General features: G+C 41.6%; 4 protein-coding genes across 10 annotated transcripts in view; 2 read left to right on the forward strand and 2 right to left on the reverse strand.

Moving 5' to 3' along the window:
- lrrc8aa (leucine rich repeat containing 8 VRAC subunit Aa) overlaps nt 1–347 on the reverse strand; it is a 49805-nt gene extending 49458 nt beyond the window's left edge. Inside the window, exon 1 of the mRNA XM_007256563.4 lies at nt 202–347. The gene's annotated coding sequence lies outside the window, so the exon portion shown is untranslated. The remainder of the gene's footprint in view (nt 1–201) is intronic.
- A 1001-nt stretch (nt 348–1348) lies between these two features.
- dnlz (DNL-type zinc finger) lies at nt 1349–4318 on the forward strand. Its single transcript, XM_007256562.4, has 3 exons — nt 1349–1815; nt 3331–3470; nt 4034–4318. Exons 1-3 carry the CDS (start codon nt 1546–1548, stop codon nt 4200–4202), a joined length of 579 nt encoding a protein of 192 aa, XP_007256624.3. The 5' UTR covers nt 1349–1545; the 3' UTR covers nt 4203–4318.
- A 1115-nt stretch (nt 4319–5433) lies between these two features.
- Nucleotides 5434–19131, forward strand: uck1 (uridine-cytidine kinase 1). Its single transcript, XM_022676395.2, has 7 exons — nt 5434–5735; nt 7189–7348; nt 8186–8282; nt 13005–13147; nt 14375–14469; nt 15014–15062; nt 16420–19131. Exons 1-7 carry the CDS (start codon nt 5646–5648, stop codon nt 16617–16619), a joined length of 834 nt encoding a protein of 277 aa, XP_022532116.2. The 5' UTR covers nt 5434–5645; the 3' UTR covers nt 16620–19131.
- A 523-nt stretch (nt 19132–19654) lies between these two features.
- Nucleotides 19655–22426, reverse strand: part of rapgef1b (Rap guanine nucleotide exchange factor (GEF) 1b) — a 62459-nt gene continuing 59687 nt past the window's right edge. For all 7 annotated transcript variants that reach the window (XM_049466703.1, XM_049466702.1, XM_049466701.1 and 4 more), the window contains one exon: nt 19655–20941. In XM_049466703.1, coding sequence (XP_049322660.1) covers nt 20791–20941 — 151 coding nt within the window. In that variant the 3' untranslated portion in view covers nt 19655–20790. The remainder of the gene's footprint in view (nt 20942–22426) is intronic.

The raw sequence follows: 22426 nt of genomic DNA on the forward strand, positions 1-22426 counted from the left end.
GCATGTGAGCTGTGAGGGAGCTGTGTGAGCCGTGAGGGAGCTCTGGGTGAGCTAAGAGCCTCTCCATGCTCTTAAGGCTGTGGGAAAAGCTCGGGAGGCTCAGGAAAAGGCTTCAGCTGGAGCTTCCCGGCGCAGCCCAACAAACAACAACAATAACAACCCAAACAACACCCAAAACCCCTCCCCCGCACCCCGACTCACCGGCTCCGATCCAGCGAGCGTCTTCTTTCTCCCTCCGGCCGCACATGAGCGCCACATTTCCCGGAGAACCGAGCCGAGCAGCGCCGCCACTCACAAAAACTGCTCAGGAACGCGGATTAGGCCACACCCACAGAGTTGCGTCAGACGGACGCTATTGAACGCAGGGCCAATCAGCGCCACGCTGCGGCTCTGCGGGAGAGCGGACCCGGAGGGTGCGTCCCGAAGTAGTAATACAGTCCTGCACACTAGCGCACTAAAGTCCTGCACACTAGCGCACTATCTAGTGTTTCAATTTACCACTCGGCAACTCAGAAAATCGGTACTCTGAGTCTATGGGGACGGATATTGTGACATAAGTAAGGTTTTGTAAAAGACATAAAAAATTATCAGTAAAAAAAAAACTTTTTTGAATTTTCCCATGAATTTCCACCATTTCCTATTAGATTTTTCTTGTATTTTTAAACAATTTAGACAACAGTAACTCTCCCCGTGCAAAAACACAGTTTTGCTTTTTTCCCTTATTAGATTTCACCTGGTATTTTTGACAATTTAGAGAACTGGAACTTTCACAGTGTTCTCTACTGATTTCTGTCCTTATGTATTAAAGCATGGGAGATGGGAGCCTTTTATTCTATTTAACAAAATGCAAATTATAGCAGTAAAAATGTGATTCTTTGCTATGTAATGTTGTAGCAAAAAAGGGGGGAAGAGAAGTTTAAGGACGTGTTCATGACAAAATGTATTCTATTAAAAATATCAAGATCTAACAGTGTGGCAGAAAAATAAACTGTCAATGGGGACAAAAGTTGTGAGTCTCTGATAAATCAGAGTATTGATATACACATTATTTGTAACTTAATATGTAATATGTATTGTATGTAATGGGAAATAATCTAGTTGCAGTCTTGTGATAAGTGACCCTTTTGGTCTGTGACTAAAAAGTCTGTGGTTTAAAAGTCTGTGAGTATTTTTTTTAGATGTGAGAGGGTGTCAGACTTTAGTCTGTTAAAGACTTTTCAAAGTCTTTTAGAAGTCGCCTGGTGTGTGGTTAACTTTAAGCACAGTTTCACACCACAGAATCACAACCGTTGAATCTCTGAACTGACCTCCGGCCTGTAGGAGACAGCAGTGAGCTTTACTGCGATCAGTCTCCTGTAAACATCAGCAGAAGAAGATCCAGCAGACGTCAGGCGCTGCATCAGCTCCATGTGTTGTTATCCGACAGCTTCAGTGGTGCGCTCGTTATCGGGTCTGTGATCCAGCGCGCGTGTATTTGACTGTGGTGGTCTGGTCTGTTATTTATCGTGTGTTTTTGAGGGTGGTCGGGTCTGTGATCCAGCGCGCATGTCCATGTTTCCGCAGAGCTGCCGCTCATGGTTCAGACGGGGGGTCAGGGTGGCTCGTGTGTTCTGTTCCACACAACCCTCCACGCACACCCCCACGCTTCTTTCCCCACATTCTGCCTTCCTCTCCTGCAGAGGCTCAGCTGGACCTCTCCTCACCGCTGGTCCTCTCAGTGCTGGCTGTAGGACTTTTACTACCTCTGATGGTGTTCGGAGTGAAGCAGTGGGCCAGGTGCAGCCCACCCATTATCACCTGGTGTACACATGCAAGGTAAGAATCCCCTGGTGTTCACCCAGATAGCTCAAGCTGGAGGGGTGTGAGGACCACCATCCTGGAGATGCGCTGGTCTCTGGATCGAGGGAGCTCCATCCAGTATTTATGGGATGAGTTGTAACTGGCAGAAGCAGCGTTAATATCAATCATCCAACACCAGTAGCTTCCAGACATGGATGGACTCGTGTTTTAGAACTAGTGAACAATCCTTATGTTTTCTTTTTTAGCTGTATTGAGATCGAGGAAACTTTATAACGTCTGACGAGCTTCCTTTCTTCTTATTGTGGTAACCATGGTAACCATATTACGCGGTGCCTCACTCACTTGTACCTCAGATGATGATGATTGTGCCGAATTCAGCACCCCTGCCACGAAAAGCACCCTCTCGCAAGTTATTGATTAGTGAGACATATTTAAGTTAAAATAAGTAAAAATAAAAAAGCTTTTGATTAAAGCGACATAGCGCGTGCTGTGGGGGTGCTGAACTCGGCACAACACCTGCAGCTGCTGCTCTGCCCTCTGTTTATTCTGTTTATTTTTTTACATTTACTTATAAGAACTTCAAACAGGATGGAACCAACAAAGAAGAAGCGCAGACTGCAAAGCCTGTAGTATCAAAATCAAGTCTCGTCCTAAATCACTCCCTACACCCTGTACTGGCCCTCAAAGCCTCAAAGGCCCAATATCATTTCTCATTTTACGTTTACGGCATTTTTAGCTGAGGCTCTTATCCAGAGCAACTTACAAGGTTATTCATATTACAGAATTGGGCCAATGCAGTGTTAGGAGTCTTGCCCAAGGACTCTTTATTAGTGTCGTACAACATTCTTACCCAGACCTGGAATTAAACCCCAGTCTCCCACATGGTAGCTTACTGTTGGGTTATCCACTGCACCACACCAACCACTCCTTTGTTTCCCTTATCCTTGAAATAGACTTAAGGGGAAGGGGTGAAATCTTCCCCCCAAGAATTGCGGGAACCCTTTGCCAATGAACAATAATAAAAAAAAATAGCACTCCTTTTTTACCAGACTCGTAGCGGTGGTCCATAGGTAACCCTGCCAAGCTGATGTGATGATCACACTAAAGCACTGGAGCGTTGAAGTCAAGCAACCTAGATGCTAGTTAATTAGTTAACTTTAGGACATCATATGTCTTTAGGAAGCTTTTATTAGCTTTTTATTTTATTTTATTATTCTGCTCCACCCTTAAATCTGGAATGGGAAAGTTGCAAAAGTAGATGTCATGTTATTGCTGGTATATAAATCCTACAGTTATTAAGCAGTACTTAATAATAGTCTCTGTCCACTCTGTAAGCTTAACCAACATTAGGTCACTGTGTAGGTGTACTAATACAGACAAGTGCTCTTATGTAACAGCAAACGTATTGGGACATTTGCTCATTCATTGTTTCTTCTAAATCCAAGAGTAACAAAAAATATTTTTTTCCGGTCTTGTTAATGTGTGAATACACAAATTGTGCATTTCTTGTCTGCGTTTCTCTGTCTGTAGGTCTGCAGCACCCGCTCCATGAAGAAGATATCCAAGATGGCCTATCACAAAGGCGTCGTCATTGTCACCTGTCCAGGCTGCAGCAATCATCACATCATAGCAGATAACCTGGGCTGGTTCTCTGATCTGGAGGGAAAGAGGTGGGTCTAGATCTCAGATAATAATCTCCTCCGTTTCAATATCATTGATGTATAAAGTCAAGACAGGTTCATTTGCATATCATGTTTTATAACTGATATTTTCGCTAAGCAGGTTTAAAGAAATCCAGTAATAGGACAATACATTAATTACCAATATAAAAACAAAAACAAAAAGGGCAGTAGGCTTGGCATAGAATGCAATTTATAACATCGCCCTTTTCTACTGAGAAGGCAGAAATCCACTGACCTTAGTAAATAGTTTACCTAAAACTGTAACATAGTCTGAAATAAAGGTTGGCATGCTAGTTAGAGGCAGATAGCAATAGCATGAGTGTGGGCAGCTGATCTTATGCAGGTAGTAGGAGCAAAAAAAGCCCAGTGTTCAGTCTGGTCTAAAAGGAGAGAGCCAGAAGACACAAGAGCACCCTAAAACACTGGCATCCATCCACTCGCATATATTACTTGATAATTTTGGACCGCAAAATATAAAAGTATTACAAACATCAGTTTTTAAATATTTTAAAATGTAAAGCCTTTTTACAAGTGTGTTTCTGTTCTTATAGAAACATAGAGGAGATCTTGGCAGCCAAAGGGGAGACAGTGAGGCGAGTCGAAGGCGACTCCGCCATCGAGATTGTTGCTGAGGAGTCGATTAAAGAGGCAGTGCAGAACAACAGAGACGGAGATGAACAGCAGGCTACTCCTGTAACAGATGGCTCTGAAAAATCCTGACACCTACAGAAACCTCCTGTATATGGATTTATTTTCTCGGACACTAGTTTTAAACTTGAATGTAAAATGAATTTGTATATGTATCTGTGTTTAAATATATTTCAGAGATTTTCACAGCACTTGGTTTGGCTTGGTTTGTTCTCACAATAAGATCACAACACTCGCCCACTGTTACAGTGGGATACCTAGTAATGCTGAGTATTTGGAAACTAAGTGAGATAAAAATATAAAAATATGACTTAAGTTTGTAAGTTCATTTTTAATTCAGGTAGATTAACAGATACACTTTTGCTGACACAGATCTGGCACGGATTGACACCATGCCTAATGCCAGGTGTGGACATTTGTGTGATACATTTTCTTTCATAATGTTTATTTCAAAATGTATTTTTACTTAGTTCCTCTGTTTTTATGGGCTTAAATGTAATTGGAGAAATTATCAATTATTTTAAACATTATTTTAAATAAGTAACTAAATGCTGCTCAGTTGGGTTGCAGTCAGCCTAAGAACAGTTAATTTCTTTGCCTTAATATGCCCTTGGATGTTTGTGATTTGTTTTCTGTCATTATCAATCAACCTTTATTTTTATTATCAATGCAGCTGATCATTTACAACTTACATTACAATTAAAATCAAGTATTTAATCCGGATAAATCAGGACGATCAGGATAAAATAAGGAACTTCATAAACAAAACAATAAAACGTTAAATTCCAAAAACATTTACTTAAGAAAAAATAAAATAATTCAGAATAAAAGAATAAATGGACAGGAAAATAACGAGATAAATAATTAGTTTTTTTTTTATCTAATCCTCTATTAAAAAAAAATATATCAGTTAAAACTACTTTTCTAAAGAAAGTGGTAGATATAAAATAAAAAGGTAAAACAGAACATAAAACAAATAGTCTAAAATAAAAAAAATATATGGCGTGTTTATAAACTACATGTTTGTATATAAAACACAGAATAAATATAATATATCAGTATAGTTTTACTGCGGCTCTTGAACCTAATTCGCTGGTCTGGTGTTTGTTTGTCTCTATCTTGTGGTAAAGCTGCTGAATTGCAGTTATTTATTTTATTTTTTTTTTCTGTATTTTCAGCAGTTTTTTCTGCGACTTTTGATCTGTAAATATTAACACAGAAGAACTTCGAGTTAAAATCGATACGGATTAAAGCTCGTTTTTGGTGTTTTATCGCTCTTTCGTTGCGGAGTTTACGGAGTTTGCGCAGTCGGTCTGTCAGTAGTGACGCAGCGCCGAACGACCAAAACACAGCTCAGGATGTCTGCTGGAGGAACCGGAGAACCGGAGGACTGACCGCCTGCTGAACTCACGGTCTCACCGCCCGGGACTCTCCGCCGCTCCGCTCCCGGGTTTATGAGGCTGGGCGGACTTCAGCTCTGACCTAAAGACCGAGAGAGAGCCGAGCCGCGCGGTCATGGACCTGTCCGGCCCGTTCACTGAGGCGGAGCGGCCGCGACACCGGCCTTTCCTTATCGGGGTGAGCGGAGGAACTGCCAGCGGCAAGGTAACCCTAATAACCCCTAATAAACCCTTATAACCCTTAATAACTCCTAAACCCTGCGCTGATACAGTCAGACTGACCGAGTTCACACTTCTCTTCATTAATGTCTTCAGTCTGACAGTAGTGCTCTATATGTGCAGCCCTGTATTACTGTATAACCAAAGTAGTGCACTACAAAGTGTAGAGAGCGGTTTGGGACATAGCCCGTGCATATGGTTCATCATGTAGTGAACAGTTAGACCTGTAACTAGAACTGTTTGTGGACGATATTGGAATTGTGATAAATGTGATTCATTAGTCATTTTTAAAAAGTTAACCTAAGTTTAAAGTTTTAATAATTTTATTAAATTGTGATTAAATAAATGTGATAATATAGTAATAAAAGTATTTTAATGACAAGTGTAAATTAATTAATTAAAAATTAATTGATATAAAAATTAGTGTATATATATATATATATATATATATATATATATATATATATATATATATATATATATATATATAGCATAAAGCAGTTTTAAGTTTTAATAATTTTATTAAGTTGTGATAATTGTGATAATATAATCAAATAATATATTTAAAAAATATACAATTAAATGTAATTATTTGTCAATATTTAGTGTTTTTTGTAGTAGCAGTTAAACAGGTTTAATGTTTTAATTATATTGATTATTAAACAATAAAATTTTCACATTTTTAACTTTGTTTAAAGCCTTATAGGAATTGTAGTTTTTCTTTTTCTCGCAGCTTAAACTGCCTTTAATTATTTTCTGCCTATTAGCCTTAAGTAGTTTTTTTTGTGGATGATATATCATTCCAGAAATAATTGCAATAAACCGTATTATTGTCATTTTAAAAACCATTAACTGTCACTGAAATAATGATAATATAATAGCATAACAAAGCATGTATACCCTTTAAAAGACAACTAAATTGTAATGAATCATATACTTATTTTCTTCATCTACTGCAGTCGTTTACTTGAAGAAACTGATCACTATTATCAAATATTATTAAGTTCATGTCCATTTATTGTATCATTATTTGATAATGTAATTATCAAAGAAAGGCCTATTAGCCTCCAGTAACAGGTTTTGAATTGTCACAGTGCATGTGTATGAAGTGTGTATGAAGTTTCTGGTGTAAGTGCACTGGTCACTGGCTAAAAAATAGTAGTGTTTATTCTTATGTAACTGAACATGCAGCAGTGAAACACAATCTGCAGTACTGAGGCCATGTCCATAAACTGTATAATAAGTGGATAATGTAATTACTGCCACAGGCCTATGTGGAATATCTGGATGACTATAATAAGCAACAAAATAGACTCATATTCTTGTGCGAGCTTTTTATAAAACCCTCTAGTGTTACACCAAGAAATGCACATGTCCAGGCCAGTAGTCAGTCAGGTCCATGCAGCAGAAAGTGGGTCACACAGTGCCCTCTCTATCAGTCCACAGTGTGCGCCAAGATCATGGAGCTGCTGGGCCAGAACAAGGTGGATCATCGCCAGAGGAAAGTGGTCATCGTGAGCCAAGACAGCTTCTACCGAGTGCTGACCCCAGATCAGAAATCCAAAGCTCTCAAAGGCCAGTACAACTTCGACCACCCAGGTATGGTTCAAGCTACAAACTATCTGCATAATATTGAGGCATTGTTACGATAACAGTTGTTGTCTATGGGTTTATGGTAGGGGTGGGCAATATTATATCGTATACAATATATCGTGACACAGAAATATCATGATATTAAAAATCCATATCGTGATAGTAGGGCTGTTCTGTCTTAAAATTAGTCTATTCTTAAAATTAGTCTACTTTACTGTGAAGCTTTACGTTTATTTATTGTATAAATTGTTTTAGTTTGCATTTTATATGCATGCACTAAATATTCTGCAATATTATTTGCTGCATTATATTATTTTATGATATATTATTTATTTTGCCACATTATGTTTATACTGTTGTACTATTATACTATATTCCTGAAATAAATGAATTATTTTAGTTTTCCTATTTCGCCAGGTATATCGTTATCGCAAAAATACCCTGAAATATCGTGATATTATTTTAGAGCCCTAGTTTATGGTATCAATAATGTACCCAGTGGAGCTCAATGAGCAGTGGAGTGACGTGTCCTTTTTGGTTCGGTTTGGTTCTTGATTTTGTTTTTTTTAGAACAAACAGGCACTCTGTAATGTTTGGCTATATACATAATCAGATATTGATAGGCTAATGTAGATATGGAGTAATGGAAATGTATGTACACCAGTTATATGAAAATATGAAACAAAGGAAACTCTGGACACTGGCTATTTTCAATCATATAAATTATATAAATTGTCAAAATCTGATAAAACTTTTATTGTTATTACTACTTTAATGAGTCTTATATGACAGCTCTGAGTATCTGTATTGTGTTAAGTATCCTTGTCTTCTTCTCTGTTTTAGATGCGTTTGATACGGAGCTGATGTGTCAGACTCTGAAGGATATCGTGGAGGGGAAGGTAGTGGAGGTTCCCACGTATGACTTCATCACTCATTCCAGGTGGGCTTTATAGTTAAACTCAGCATTTAATTAATATTATACATGATAATATGTCCATGATGCTAACAGTGTTTACTGCAGAAGCTCCAAAATCCATTACAACAGATGCAGATAAACACAAATACAGAAAACCTAAACAAGAACTTCTCATTGGGAAGAACATAGTTTAGATCTTGTGAGCTAGTCTGAAGAACAAAGCTTAGGTCCTCCTGGATTTCTCCTGGACATCCTCAGCCAGCACCTCAAAGGATGTGTTCAATTCCTTCACCAGCTCACCTGATTTAACATCAATAACTATAAATAACTGAAATTTCCTAGTTAGAGGAGAGTTTTGGAGATGATTAATTGAACACAGATTGTTCTCTGACTGATTTTTGGATTTATTCTAATATAAGTGTTTAACTGTGTAAACGTTTACTGTACAGATAAAGAGTGTTATGTTTCATAGTTCCTGACCGCCAGGGCGGTGCTTTAATGTGAATGTATCACTGCCGTGCCCACGGTGAACCGAGAGTAGTATACCAACGAAGTCACTCACGTGACACAGCGTGTGACGCATGAAGGGGTATAATAGCCCCTGGCACTCGCTGCTCCTCCTCTTTCTCTCCTCGCCCAGAAACGATTGAGTGCAGCTCGTTCAGAGCTTCGGTTTTTCCGACCTCTAGAGCTGTTTTTCTTCATCTTCATCTTCTCTTGGATTATTGGATTATTCGCCAGTGCTCACTGTGCTTTTCTCGTCGAGGCTCAGCACGGTGAGTACACTCCACGGTAGCTCGAGCTTAGCTTCGGTACCTCTTAAGCTATCTCTGCCTTAGCTGTCTGGTGCTCGGTACACCGAGTTCACGCTAGCGTGCAGCGTAGCGCTCGACACTTGAGGCTAGCCAGTGGCTAGCGGCCACTGTGGGCGTTTTTTTCAGCGCTTTTCCCGGAGCCGCGGCCTGGCTAGCGCAGCGATCGGCTGCATGCAATGCCCGGCCATCCTGGAGCCCTATGACGGACACCGGCTGTGCCCTTCTTGCCTGGGCTTGGACCATCTGCGCGAAGCGCTCTCTGATCCGTGCATCGACTGCGCTATGATCCCCATGGCTACCCGCCACGAGCAGCTAGCAGGCCTGGAGGCGCGAAGTGAGGCCTCCCTCCCCGCAGCAGCAACCAAAGCTCGCGGAAAAAGGAGCGCGGATTGCTCGTTAGAGCCACCACGGAAAAAGAAAAGCTATGGAGCGTTTTCTAACCGCGTGGACTCGGTGGTTTCGGAATTACACCAGCTAAAGAGCCTGATCTTAGCTGTAAACAGCCAGACAGAGAACCGAGCGGACAAGACCCCCTCGGCTGAATTGATAGAGGCTGCTTCACCAAGGCTCAAGGCTCAAGACTCAAGTTCACCCCGAGGGGTTCTATTCAATTTATTTCGTTGTTCCAAAGAAAGACGGCGGTTTGAGGCCGATCTTGGATCTCCATTGGTTGAACAGGTTTCTGAAGGTTCTCCCGTTTCGGATGTTACACACCGCGGCTGTTCTTCACGCGGTCTCCGAAGCAGAGTGGTTTACCCTGGTGGACCTCAAGGATGCTTATTTTCACGTTCCAATTGTTCCAGAACACAGACGTTTTCTAAGGTTTGCTTTACAAAACAGTGTTTCAGTTCAGAGTTCTGCCGTTCGGCCTTTCACTGGCACCAAGAGTGTTCACAAGATGTATGCGGGCGGCCTTATCCCCCCTCATGGCCCAGGGGCTAAAGATTTTACCGTATCTCGACGATTGGTTGCTGTGTGCCCCCTCGGAGCAGAGGGCTCACACAGACACACTCAGATTGCTGCAGCACACGCAGGCGCTGGGGCTCGCGGTGAACTGGAACAAGAGTGCTTTGACTCCAACTCAGAAAATAACCTTCTTAGTCTTGGTCTTGGATTCGCGTCGCATGCTGGCCACCCTACCTCCAGCCCGCGCCGCGGATATATTATCGGCTATTCACAGCCTCAGACGAGGCGCCAAGGTGCAATACTTGAGGCTTTTGAGACTGCAGGGACTTCTCACAGCTGCTGCACAGGTTGTCGCGTTGGGAAAGCTCCACATCCGACCGTTCCAGATGTGGCTCATCATCTTAAGGCTGGACGCTGTATGGCACAGGCGCACACTCATTCGCATTTCCAGCGAATGTTTGACTGCCCTCGATGTCTGGAAATCTACACCCTTCCTGCTGTCAGGGGTGACGATGGGTCAGATTCCTTCTCGCAGAGAAGTGATCACTACAGACGCATCAGCCACCGGTTGGGGGGCCGTTTGGAACCACAGAGCTGTACAAGGAACTTGGTCCAGGCGGCAAGCACGGGACCACATCAACATCCTGGAGTTACGAGCGATAGCGCTCGCTCTGAGACATTTTCTCCCGGTGCTCCGCGGCAGACATGTCTTAGTGAGACCAGACAATATCTCAGCAGTTTATCACGTGAATCACTTCGGCGGAACGAGGTCCCGCAGGCTACTGGCACTTACACAGGAGCTCTGGACGTGGGTTCACCCCAGAGTGTTGTCTCTAAGAGCATCTCATGTGATGGGCACCACCACGGCGGATGCAATCTCGCCATTCCCTCCACCCAGGGCAATGGAGACTGCACACAGGTGTAGTGCAGCTGGTGTGGGAACGGTTCGGAGAAGCCCAGGTGGACCTGTTTGCCTCACTTGGTACAACACACTGCCCTCTCTGGTTTTCGGAGACAGCTTTGTACAGCCCGTTGGGCCAAGAACCCTGCTCTATGCTTTTTCCCCTTTACCACTGATCCCGGCTGTCCTGGACAGAGTGCGTCTGGAACAGCATCGGGTACTCTTGGTGGCCCCGAGGTGGCCGTATCAACCATGGTTTCCGACTCTGCTGTCCTTATTCCGCGGATCTGCTTTCACAACTGAATGGACAAGTGTGGCACCCACGGCCGGAGCAACTCCAGCTGTGGCTGTGGCCCTTAGGCCCACCATTGAGCTAGACTCATGTACGGCCCAAGTCAAAAACACAATTGATAATGCTAGAGCTCCTTCTACGTGCGCTCTATATAAGGGCAGATGGAAGGTGTTTGCAGCTTGGTGCGCTAACAAGGGTGTGGACCCACATCTCTGCTACAGACAGTTTTATCCTTTCTTCAAACATTACTGAAGGAAGGCAGGACTGCTTCAACGCTCAGGGTGTACGTAGCGGCCTTAGCCTGCCACTTAATACCTGCGGACGGTACTTCCTTAGGCTCTCATAAGCTGGTGACTGCGTTTTTGAAGGGAGCGAAGAGACTGGCTCCCCCTCGTACGCTGCGGCATCCCCCCTGGGATCTTCCGCTAGTGCTGAATGCTCTCTGTGAGGCTCCTTTTGAACTGCTGGAGCTGGCGGAGCTAAAATGGATTTCTCTTAAAACTGCCTTCCTGCTGGCTGTTTGTACAGCGAAGCGAAGATGTGAGCTGCATGCGCTATCTGTCAGCCCCTTGTGTTTACAATGGGGCTTGAATGATTGCAGTGTGAGACTGAGGCCGAACGCTGCGTTTCTGCCTAAGGTGTTGAATCCTGCTTTTGTGAACCAAACCATTGATCTTCCAGCCTATGTGGACAGTTCTGATTCCAGGAGACTGAAATTGTGCCCTGCGAGGGCTCTACAGGCTTATGTGTCAGCTACGACGGCTGTTCGTGAGACTGATCAGCTGTTTGTTTCTCTGCTGCAAAGTTGGGAAACCCACTTTCGAAGCAGCGTTTATCCCACTGGCTGGTGGAGGTTATTCGAGGGGCCTACAGGGCTGCGGATCGTCCCCTGTCGGCCCCGACTACAGGACATTCTGTTCGAGGTATCGCCACATCTTGGGCTGCGCTTCAAGGAGTGTCTCTATTGGAGATTTGTGCAGCGGCCACATGGTCGTCACCATGCACATTTTCTCGTTTCTACAGTATGAATGTGGCAGCCACCGAGGGCTTATCTACGGCGGTTCTGTCCGGAGTCTCCTCGTGACATCGCTGGTATGCTTCATCCACATTAAAGCACCGCCCTGGCGGTCAGGAACTATGAAACATAACGCTAGTTACGTATGTAACTGTGGTTATGTGAATAGTGGATGACCGCCAGGGTTCTTGGTCACTCGGATTGCGAGAAGAACCAGGACTTGAGGAGGAGCAGCGAGTGCCAGGGGGTATTATACCCCTTCATGCGTCACACGCTGTGTCACGTGAGTGACTTCATTGGTATACTACTCTCGGTTCACCGTGGGCACGGCAGTGATACATTCACATTAAAGCACCACCCTGGCGGTCATCCACTATTCACATAACCACAGTTACATACGTAACTAGCGTTCAATTCTCAGCCCCCTGTAAAAATAACACAGTATTGTGTATTTTACATACATTCATCTACGAAACAGCAACTTTACAGGAAAAACAATGTAACAAGAGTTTTATTCTAAGTCATTTTGGAGCATTAATGTTGAAAGTTTGACACAACATAAAGGAACAGATTTAAAAAAAAAGACAAAAAGTAAAAAAATAAATAAAATCACAGCCCCAAACAATAGATACTACATTTCATTGGATTCAGTCTGTTTAGCAGTTTGTTCTCAATCGTAGTGCTTCCCATCAGAGACACTGCTTATTATTTTTACTTAATGTCTAATTTACATTAAAAACTGAATTATGTGGGCTATGCAGCTGTAGTAAACACAGTAAAGGAAAGACTTGATGCGTGTGCTTGTGTGTGTGTGTAGGCTAGAGGAGAAGATCCGTGTGTATCCTGCAGACGTGGTTTTGTTTGAAGGGATCCTGGTGTTCTACACTCAGGAGGTCAGAGACATGTTCCACATGAAACTGTTTGTCGATACAGATTCAGACGTGCGCCTGTCACGCAGAGGTACACGCACACTCGCGCACACACACACACTCTACATCATTTAAATACATTGCCTGGACAAAATAAAAGTCTCCACCTGAATTTAACTAAGTAAATGATGTGGGGTTGGTGCTGCAGTTGTTCAGGTCTAGGTTCAGCAACAGTTTGTGCTGAAAGAATGAGGTCAGCTGACTACCTGAATATACTGAATATAGACCAGGTTAATCTATCAATGGATTTTTTCTTCCCTGATGACACGCCATATTCCAAGATAATAATGTCAGGATTCATGGTGCTGGAATTGTGAAAGAGTGATTCAGGTATCATGAGATCATCATTTTCACACATGGATTGAGAGAGTTCACCACAGAGTCCAGATCTTAACCTCATTGAGAATCTTTGGGATGTGCTGGAGAAGAATTTGTGCAGAGATCAGACTTTACCATCAATGCTGCTGCAAGATCTTGGTGAAAAATTAATGCAACACTGGATTGTAATAAATCTTGTGACATTGCAGAAGCTTATTGAGACAATGTCACAGTGAATGTGTGCAGCAATCAAAGCTGAAGGCAGTCAGACAAACCTTTTTTTTATTTATTAATATTTTATATTATCTATTAAATTCACTTTAATTTCCTCTCAACCTAGTTCTTTGATGGCCCTATCCATAGTTCTGGTCCTAATTCTAACCCTAACAGTTTGATTAATAAAATATAAAAAAAATCAGAAGAACATCTGTAGTGGGATACAGTGTACAGTCCAATTACAGACCTGTAGGCTTTACAGAAGGAAGAATACACTTAATGTTCAGCCTTTTTTCATTTCTATTGGGCAATTTATCATGAAATTATCTAACTGGACTAGTAGAATATATTCAGGTCAATATTTAGGAACATCCATAGAAGATAATTTAACTCAATTCAATTTCATTTGTATAGAGTTATTTATTATTATTTTTTTTTTTACAAATAATGTCATAAAGGAGCTACAGCTAATGTAGAACCAGGTTCTGAGTTATGAGTGTGATTAGGTGATGAACACATGCTCAGTGTTATTGTTAAACCCCAGGAAGTTTAAACATCCGCATGTACAGCTACTGACTGTGTCAGGACTGGATGAGTGCAGAGCTTCAGTTATTCAGTTTTTAATGAGAAATTCTGCTTTGTGAAAACTGTGTGATAACCTGAGCTTGATCTGAGGTTTATTCAGTGTGTGTTTTTGTACTCTCTTCACTTGTGTTCTCTGTAGTTCTGAGGGACATGAGACGAGGACGTGACCTGGAGCAGATTCTCACACAGTACACCACCTTCGTTAAACCTGCCTTTGAGGAGTTCTGCCTACCAGTGAGAAAACAAACACCCCTCACACTCTATAACACACACACACACATATGCACAGGCTACAAAGAAGCATATCATTCACGAGAATTGTGTAGAAGATATGTGGACAGTAAGTGTTTTATTAATAAGAGAATAAATACAAATAGCATTCATATAAAAAATCATCAAAACATCTCCTCAGAGAAGTCTAGTATTATTAATAGGTATCTTCATATCAACACCTAGTTTGGTTAATCAGTGCCTAATGATGTTAAATAAGCTGTTGAGCATCCACTGGGGCACTGGTTGAGGACCATGACCAGGAGGAACCAAGTTTGTTTTTCAGACTAGCTCACTAGATCTCAACTAGTCTCTTTTTACTGTATCTGTGTTCAGCTGTATCTATTCTAAGATTTTATTTTAGGATTTAATAAGCAATAATAATAACTGAGCACACAACACGCATGCTCTGCCAAACCCAGTAATATTAAAAAAATTAATATTGACAGAAGGTGTCAGATTTCCATGTACTCACTCTCATCATTTCTCATTTTCTCATTTTTTTTAGACCAAGAAATATGCAGATGTGATCATTCCTCGAGGAGTGGATAACATGGGTAAGCCTGGCTTTGCATTTTATAATTCCTAGTGGTGCTAAATAATGGTATGACCTCATATTATCATGATTAATTGAACATTTTACCTTAATAAAAAATGATGAACAATTATTTGAATTAAATATGAATACACTTTTTTTATAAGCTGCTTGAGTAGGTCAGCTGACTGTTCAATGTTTGAATCCTCCCTCCTAATGTAGACTGCATGGGACAAAGTCACGTGACTACACACGCAGGAGTATGTTTTTATAAGAAAGACAGTACATGAACACTCTCGGGTTCTAAAAGTTGGTTTTGATTAATTGTCCAGTCCTATTTGGTAAAATTTTTCTGTCACCTCTGCCTTCTTTTTTTCATGATTTTCTAGGGGTGGCACGAGATCTCGCGAGATTAAAACGTGACGATATTTCTCGTCAAGCTTTAACCTGTCTCGCGGGAAATAAAATAGTTTAGTGGGGACTTTTTAAGCGGGATCTGGCAACACAGCAGGAGTGCAACTTCGTACTGTTTGTGGTGTATGCAAACATAGTATCAGCACCGCCGAGGTGGGAGGGGGTGGAGGAGATACGTTCTGTCATTACTAGCCCACCGCGCTCCGCAAAACCAGCAAGCTGATTGGCTCTTTCTCTCTACCCCATTTTAAAGTTGTTTGTCTGGCTGCATTTTGGCTCCAGTGGAAACAATAAACGGTAACAGAGTGACCAACAAGACACAAACCATATGTAAATACTGTAAGTAAATCCTACACGTGACTTTTATAGGCAGTTGTGCTAATCCCTTAGCTCTGTACTGTATTAAAAAAATGTTCTGTCCCTGTTCGCACTTCAAGCGTAGTCTTAATATGACTGGTTATGGTTATGCATAGGAGAAAAAAAATCACAAACCATAGGCTTAATATGACTTAATTTATTTTTATTTTTATAATCTTATTTCTCCTGATATTAGTGTCTCGTCACACCCCTATGATTTTCTCATTCTTTTGTCCTCAATATTAACTTTGTATCTATTTGTCCATCTATTGATTAAAAAGTTTAGTAAAGTAGGACTCTTATTATGAAGCACACAATAGAAGTTTAGGCACATTGGCTAACAGCTAACTGTTATTCTGAGCTAAGTTAGTCGCTGTTTTCTGATAAAAGAATGATATTACTGTGCTGTGCTAGATGGAGTGATAATAGTCTTCACCCTCCTGGTGTGTTGGGGCATCATCAGTGATAGGGGGAGTCCTAATGAGTGGGTTGGGTAATTGTCCGTGTAAAAGGTTTGGAGAAGCAATAAAAAATAAAGTTATGCTTATTTAAATAACAGGTTTATATCACAGATTTTCTCTCTCTCTTTCTTTGTCTCTCTTTCTCAGTGGCGATTAATCTCATCGTGCAGCACATCCAGGACATCCTGAGTGGCGACATCTGCAAGTGGCAGAGAGGAGCCGTTAACGGACACGCCCACGGGCAGGGTTTGAAGAGGCCCGTTCCCAAGGAAGCCGAACAGGCCTGTGCTGTGCCGACCACGCCCACAAAACGCCCTTTACTGGAGCCCAGCACTCGACCACATTAACACACAGAGAGAAAGAAAGGTTATATGGTTTAATACCTCACGCTCATGAACACACACACACACACACACACACACAGGAGACTATAATCACTATTCTACTGTTCCTCACACTGATCACATATCTTCATCAATAGGAAATCAACACATTTTATCTTGTAGCTGCTTAATGAAGTCATCTGACTTGAAAAAGGTTTTAATTTTGAATAAGCTAAATGACAGAATCTGCTGATCCAAGATCAGGTACTAAAAAGCCAGTCTAAGCCTCAGTGCAGGGAATAAACGGATAAATACACTGGATAAACTGATCTCAGACCAGCAACAAGAGCCTAAAGCTGGACCTAATTTGAATCCGTTTCACCTACCTTGTGCTTCCATATACCGCCCACTTTAGAAGCTCTAGCTTACATATAGATCTCTATACTGGTGTGTACTGACGCTATACTGGTGCATACTGTGAGTTACACACTGAAGCTCCATCTTTCCTAAGGCCTCCTCCACCCATTTAGCATTAGTCAGCATTGGTCACCAGCAAAGTGGCTTCACCGCCCAAAACTGCCAGTCAGGAGCAGCTCTGTGGTGAAGAATTGACATCTGATAAGGATCTAGAAGAGTTTCAGACAAAGTATGAGTGTTGTTACATCTACCAGTACCTTGTTTGATCTGAATCAAAACCGCTGGTGTGAAATGGGCTGTAAACCACGAGCCGGACAAAAAGATGTGGCCATGGTCCAGATCAACTACGGCTACGTTCACATTATAAGCCACATTGATCAAATCCGATTTTTTGCTCAGATCAGATTTGGCTATCTTGACGGTTCACATTCACAAATGTAAGTTACCTGTATCTGTGTGTAATAATGTGAACTAATCTGTCCTGGAAACGCCACAAATGCGCACATTGATACATGTATAAGCGTCGCCTTCTTCACCACCAACAAAAAAAAACTCATATTTGAGAGACGACTCGTAGCTTTATAAAGGGAAATGGATGAGTTAGCATCTTTTGCTGGAGTGGAGAGCAAACAGCTGGTCTGAAGTTCATGCTCAGGTAGAGGAGGTGAAAAAAGACCAGGTTTGCTTTTGCTGTTTTTGCAGCTATAGCTGCACAGCTGCACCAAGAGATAGAGTGTGGGTACGAGAGAGAAGCACGTAGCGCATGCATAAAAACAAAAAGATGCATGAATTCAGATTTGACCGTTCCCATTCATGTCACATGTCCATGAATTGGATATTTGATATCTGATTTAGGACCACATGTGAAAGTGAAAAAATCCGATACGGCACGTTCACACAGCCATAAAAAAAAAAAAAAATCTGATCTAAACCACATTGAGCAAAAAAACAGGTTTGAGTCACTTCAGCCTGGTAATGTAAATGTAGTCTAAACCAGATTATGGTTCGTCTGCAGTGCGAGAACACTTTTCTGGATGGTTCGGACTTTTGGATAACAGAAAGTTCACTCATTAAACAATAGAAGATGAAAAAGAACTGGTGTTGTGCTGAAATCTGACTCCCCTTCACACACACGTCACATGGCAGTATGGGCACAACGGATTAGGTTGGTGATTCCTGTATCTACTGAAACTGTAGATTAATCCTTATTTATTAACAGAAGTAAAAGGAATCTGAGGAGAACCCGTTACTCATTCTGCTGTTTGACGCACATGCACTAGAAAGGCTGATTCAGTACAACACCTTGAAACGTACCTTGCTGAACTGATTACATTCTACAAACCAATCAGTGTACAGTATAGAGAGAGACAGCCTACGACAGAACAGGTCAAAGTTCTGCAGTGTGAAACCGAAACTAACCGGGCCAAATGTAAACGATGTAGCTAACAAACACAGGAACCCTGGTTTTGGACACTGGTCTGGACTTTCAGGTGTGAAAACAACAGTCAAACTCCAGTCAAATGAAGGAGTTTCTGTTAAATTGGCCATTAAGCATTTATCAGTTTTTGAAGTGGGTGAGAATGGAAAAGGAGCGTGAATCATTTTAAGGCTTCAAGATTATCGAACAGTGAATGTTGTAAAACCGGTACAGTGCTCATAATTATCATTCACTCAGGAATCTCAAGAATGGCTCTACTCCAATTTTAAAGTTTAAGAAGGATAAAAGTTTGCAGACTACCTAAAATAACTGCCTGATTTTTACATGACTTTTTTCATGTAAATCTTATTTTTCTTCCTTTTTTTTACTAAATGCTATATTTAGTAAAACATACTATGAAACATGGATTTTAATTGCCTTAAAGTATGTTTAATTATAATGTATGCATGTGTAGCTGTCACAGAATAATATAATATTTTGCTATTTAATATTTAAGGACATTAATCTGTTCTTTTAGTGCATTGATATACCCGTGGAATTCTATTTTCTACTGTCCGATTTCTAGTTCTCTGTTGCTGTTTAATGTATTTTCATAACTGTGAAAGCTTTGCAGACACTCGCAATTCATTTTTTATTTTCATGTCAAAGTTTTAACAATATTAAATATTAATACACACTTAATACAGCCTCTGCTAGTCCTTTTTTTTAGTATTTACTCTATTGAACGTCTTTCAGTGTCTTTTACCTGCAATGCAGTTTGTGTAATGCGCACATTTTTATATCCCCACAGAATTAGTTTTTTAAAGCGTTATTCAGCTCTATTCAAAAAGGTGTGGTTATTGTAAAAGGGCTGGGTTACACCTAGCCGGGGTGGCACCAATGACTGTATGGGTGGGACCATAGACTGTGTGAGCTCTGTGGAGGAAGCCCTCAGGGGCGGGGTTATTTAAATGAGTAGGCTGTCTCTCCACAGTCTTTCTCCCTCCTCTGGTCTCTACTGCGCAGACTCGGGTTTCAGAATCGCCAACATGGCGGAAGATTTTGGCTTCATTTTCATTAAATGAATGGGAACAGCGACACGGCGTCCATCTTTTTTAGTCTCTTTTGCCGAATTTCACACCAGATTTCTCCTTTAAAGAAGGAGCATATTGTTCCAGGAGCTTCCTTCACCTGAATATGTATCAAAAACTCACAAACAAATAAATACATATATAGAAAGAGCAGTTTTATTGGTGGATGAAAGCACAATATGTGGTGAGTGTAGCACAAAACAATTTCCCAGGAATTTACAGCAACACCACAACACACACGCGCACACACACACACACACACCCTTGCACACTTAAAGACTGGTTGACTTGCACACATCCTCACACACACGCACGTGGACACTGGAACAAATTGACAGAGATCACAGCATCGTCAGTCCTAATGTTTTTGCTTTTTGTTGATGTTTTTTTTTTTCTTTTCTTTTTTAGTGCATAAATTGTTTGGTTTGAGATACAAAAAGACCCACCTGTTCTCCTCTCCTCATAACTGCTTCCTATATACGCAGAGAATACACGCCGCAGCTGTACATCAGCAATATCATACACAATATATATCATTCAATTAAAAACAACCCAACTTATACGCAAACTGTTGCCTGGCAACACGTAGCTACCCCACCCCTACTTGTGACATCACAGTCTGGTCTAGCTGGCTGATGCCATCGGGACGGAGACAAATACTTTTACTCTTTTTCTCTCTCAAACACACACACACACACACACACACACACACACACACACTTTCTCTCGCTCACACACACACATACGCACAAAATCCAGTTTAACCCAAAGTCTTTAGTTTTCCCACATGATTTCACTTGTTCTGTTTCCCGTCTCAGATCCCAGCGGTCGTCCAGCAGAACGTCCAGCTGCTCCAGTTTGAGCCGGGCGTTGTTCGAGCTCGAGTTCACTGGGTTTGAGTATTTATGAGTGCGTCTGGTCTTCTCTGATGCATAAACAGTGATCCAGATTAACCAAACCCTCCCAAATATCTGCATCTTCCTCTCACAAACATGCACACACATACACACATGCACACACACACACACACACAAAATATGCATATATACAAGTTAAGTCTTACACTGTGTGTGTGCACGTGTGTCTATGCATATATCTGTATAATGTTCCGCCTCTCCCCTGGGGGAAAGTATATTGCGTTTGCTTCAGTCTCCTCCTTTCAGCAAAGGTTTGTAATTGTTTTATCCCGTCCTTTAGCTCACCACCGAAAGGCTAGCTTCACGCCGCCTGGCCGTAAAGCGTTGTGGAAGAGGTTCTAGCTCACAGGGTTCTAGGTTTTCTCCTCGCGCTCTGTTTTGCGGCGTGTGATGTTCCGTGGTTTGATCTTTAAGGACAGCTCCCACAGCGCCTCCTCCGCCAGGTGGTCGCTGAAGTCGTTGAAGAAGGTAACGATGTCGTCGTTCCGCTTCAGCTCGTAGTGTCTGCGCACACAAACCCAGAGAGAGTTGCCAGTTAATTTCAATAATCATAATTAAGTACCTGTGATGAATCCCCGATCCAGGGGATTAATTATTGGGACTGATCAAAGCTTATTTTTTTTGCATATATATTTTTTTGAGCAGTCCCTTTCGAGAAGAAAGACAAAAAAACGCATACATGCATTGCCTTAAGGCACAATGCAAATAAGAAATTATTATCGCTGAACAGAAACAACCTACAAATTTTTTCCCTCTCTACTCTTCTTCCTTTACCCGTGTCTTTCTACTCATAACCCTTTCCCGCCCTCTCATAATCTCTATTTACTTACTAGCTTATTATTTTTTTTAATATAATTTTATTTCAAATTTTTCCAATTTTCTCCCTAATTTAGCACAGCCAATTACCCAACCGACCCATTAGGACTCCCCCTATCACTAGTGATGTCCCAACACACAAGGAGGGAGAAGACTAGCACATGCTTCCTTCGATACATGTGAAGCCACCGCTTCTTTTCGAGCTGCTGCTGATGCAACATCACGCAGCGGCTCGGTTCTGATACATCAGCTCACAGACGCCCTGTGCTGCGGACATCACCCCAGGAGTGATGTGGGGAGAGAGCTCCATCTACCCACCCGGAGGGAGCAGGGCCAATTGTGCTCCCTCTGAGCGCCGGCAGCTTGATGGCAAAGCTGCATGAGTGGGGGTAAGAACCACTAGCTTATTTTTTAATGAACCAGGACACAGCAGTTTTTCCAGCCTGATCTAGTTCTAATACTTTGTTTTATTCTAGCAAAGCACACTAGGTGGCATAAACAGACATTACTCATAAGGGCTGCAACGGTTAGTTGCTATAATCAACAATGTTTTTTTTTTTTAATTGTGTAGGCTCCAAATGTTCATTTTTGACTAATCAATTATTTAAAGGACTGGGGACAGAAATAGCAGTCAGAGGCGACATGATGGACTGCACTGTCCTAAAAAAACATACTGGCTGAACCCTGCTGAAAAGAGCTGCCAGTGCTTTAACTTAGCATGTTTTCTTAATATCTGATCAAAAAACCTGAGAATTTTATCATTTACTACTAAAAATATAATCTATAATGGTCCTTTAAAGGGCAATGTTTTGGACGTTTGAAGTTTATGTAAATCTTACGGTTTATTGTTAAAAAATCTATAAAGGAAACTAGGCAAGCAGAGATGGAGGGCATGGCAGAAATAATCACTGACTAAATGACTAAATGAAAAAATAATAGTCAGATTAGTCGACTACCAAAATAATCATATTACTCATTACAGTCTACAGCACTGAGGCGCATTTAGAGAAGATAACAGAATAGATTGAAACCTTGAATCTAGTGTCCAGTCCTGGATTTTGTTCTCAGTGGAATTAAAGGATACCGTTATAATAACTAATTGGCCACTTAATAGATGATGTGGCACAACAGATAGCACCACACTCAGCCAGAGAGCCAGCAACACCAGGTGGA

The sequence above is a fragment of the Astyanax mexicanus genome, chromosome 17 (assembly GCF_023375975.1).
Source record: "Astyanax mexicanus isolate ESR-SI-001 chromosome 17, AstMex3_surface, whole genome shotgun sequence".
Classification (NCBI taxonomy): Eukaryota; Metazoa; Chordata; class Actinopteri; order Characiformes; family Acestrorhamphidae; genus Astyanax; species Astyanax mexicanus.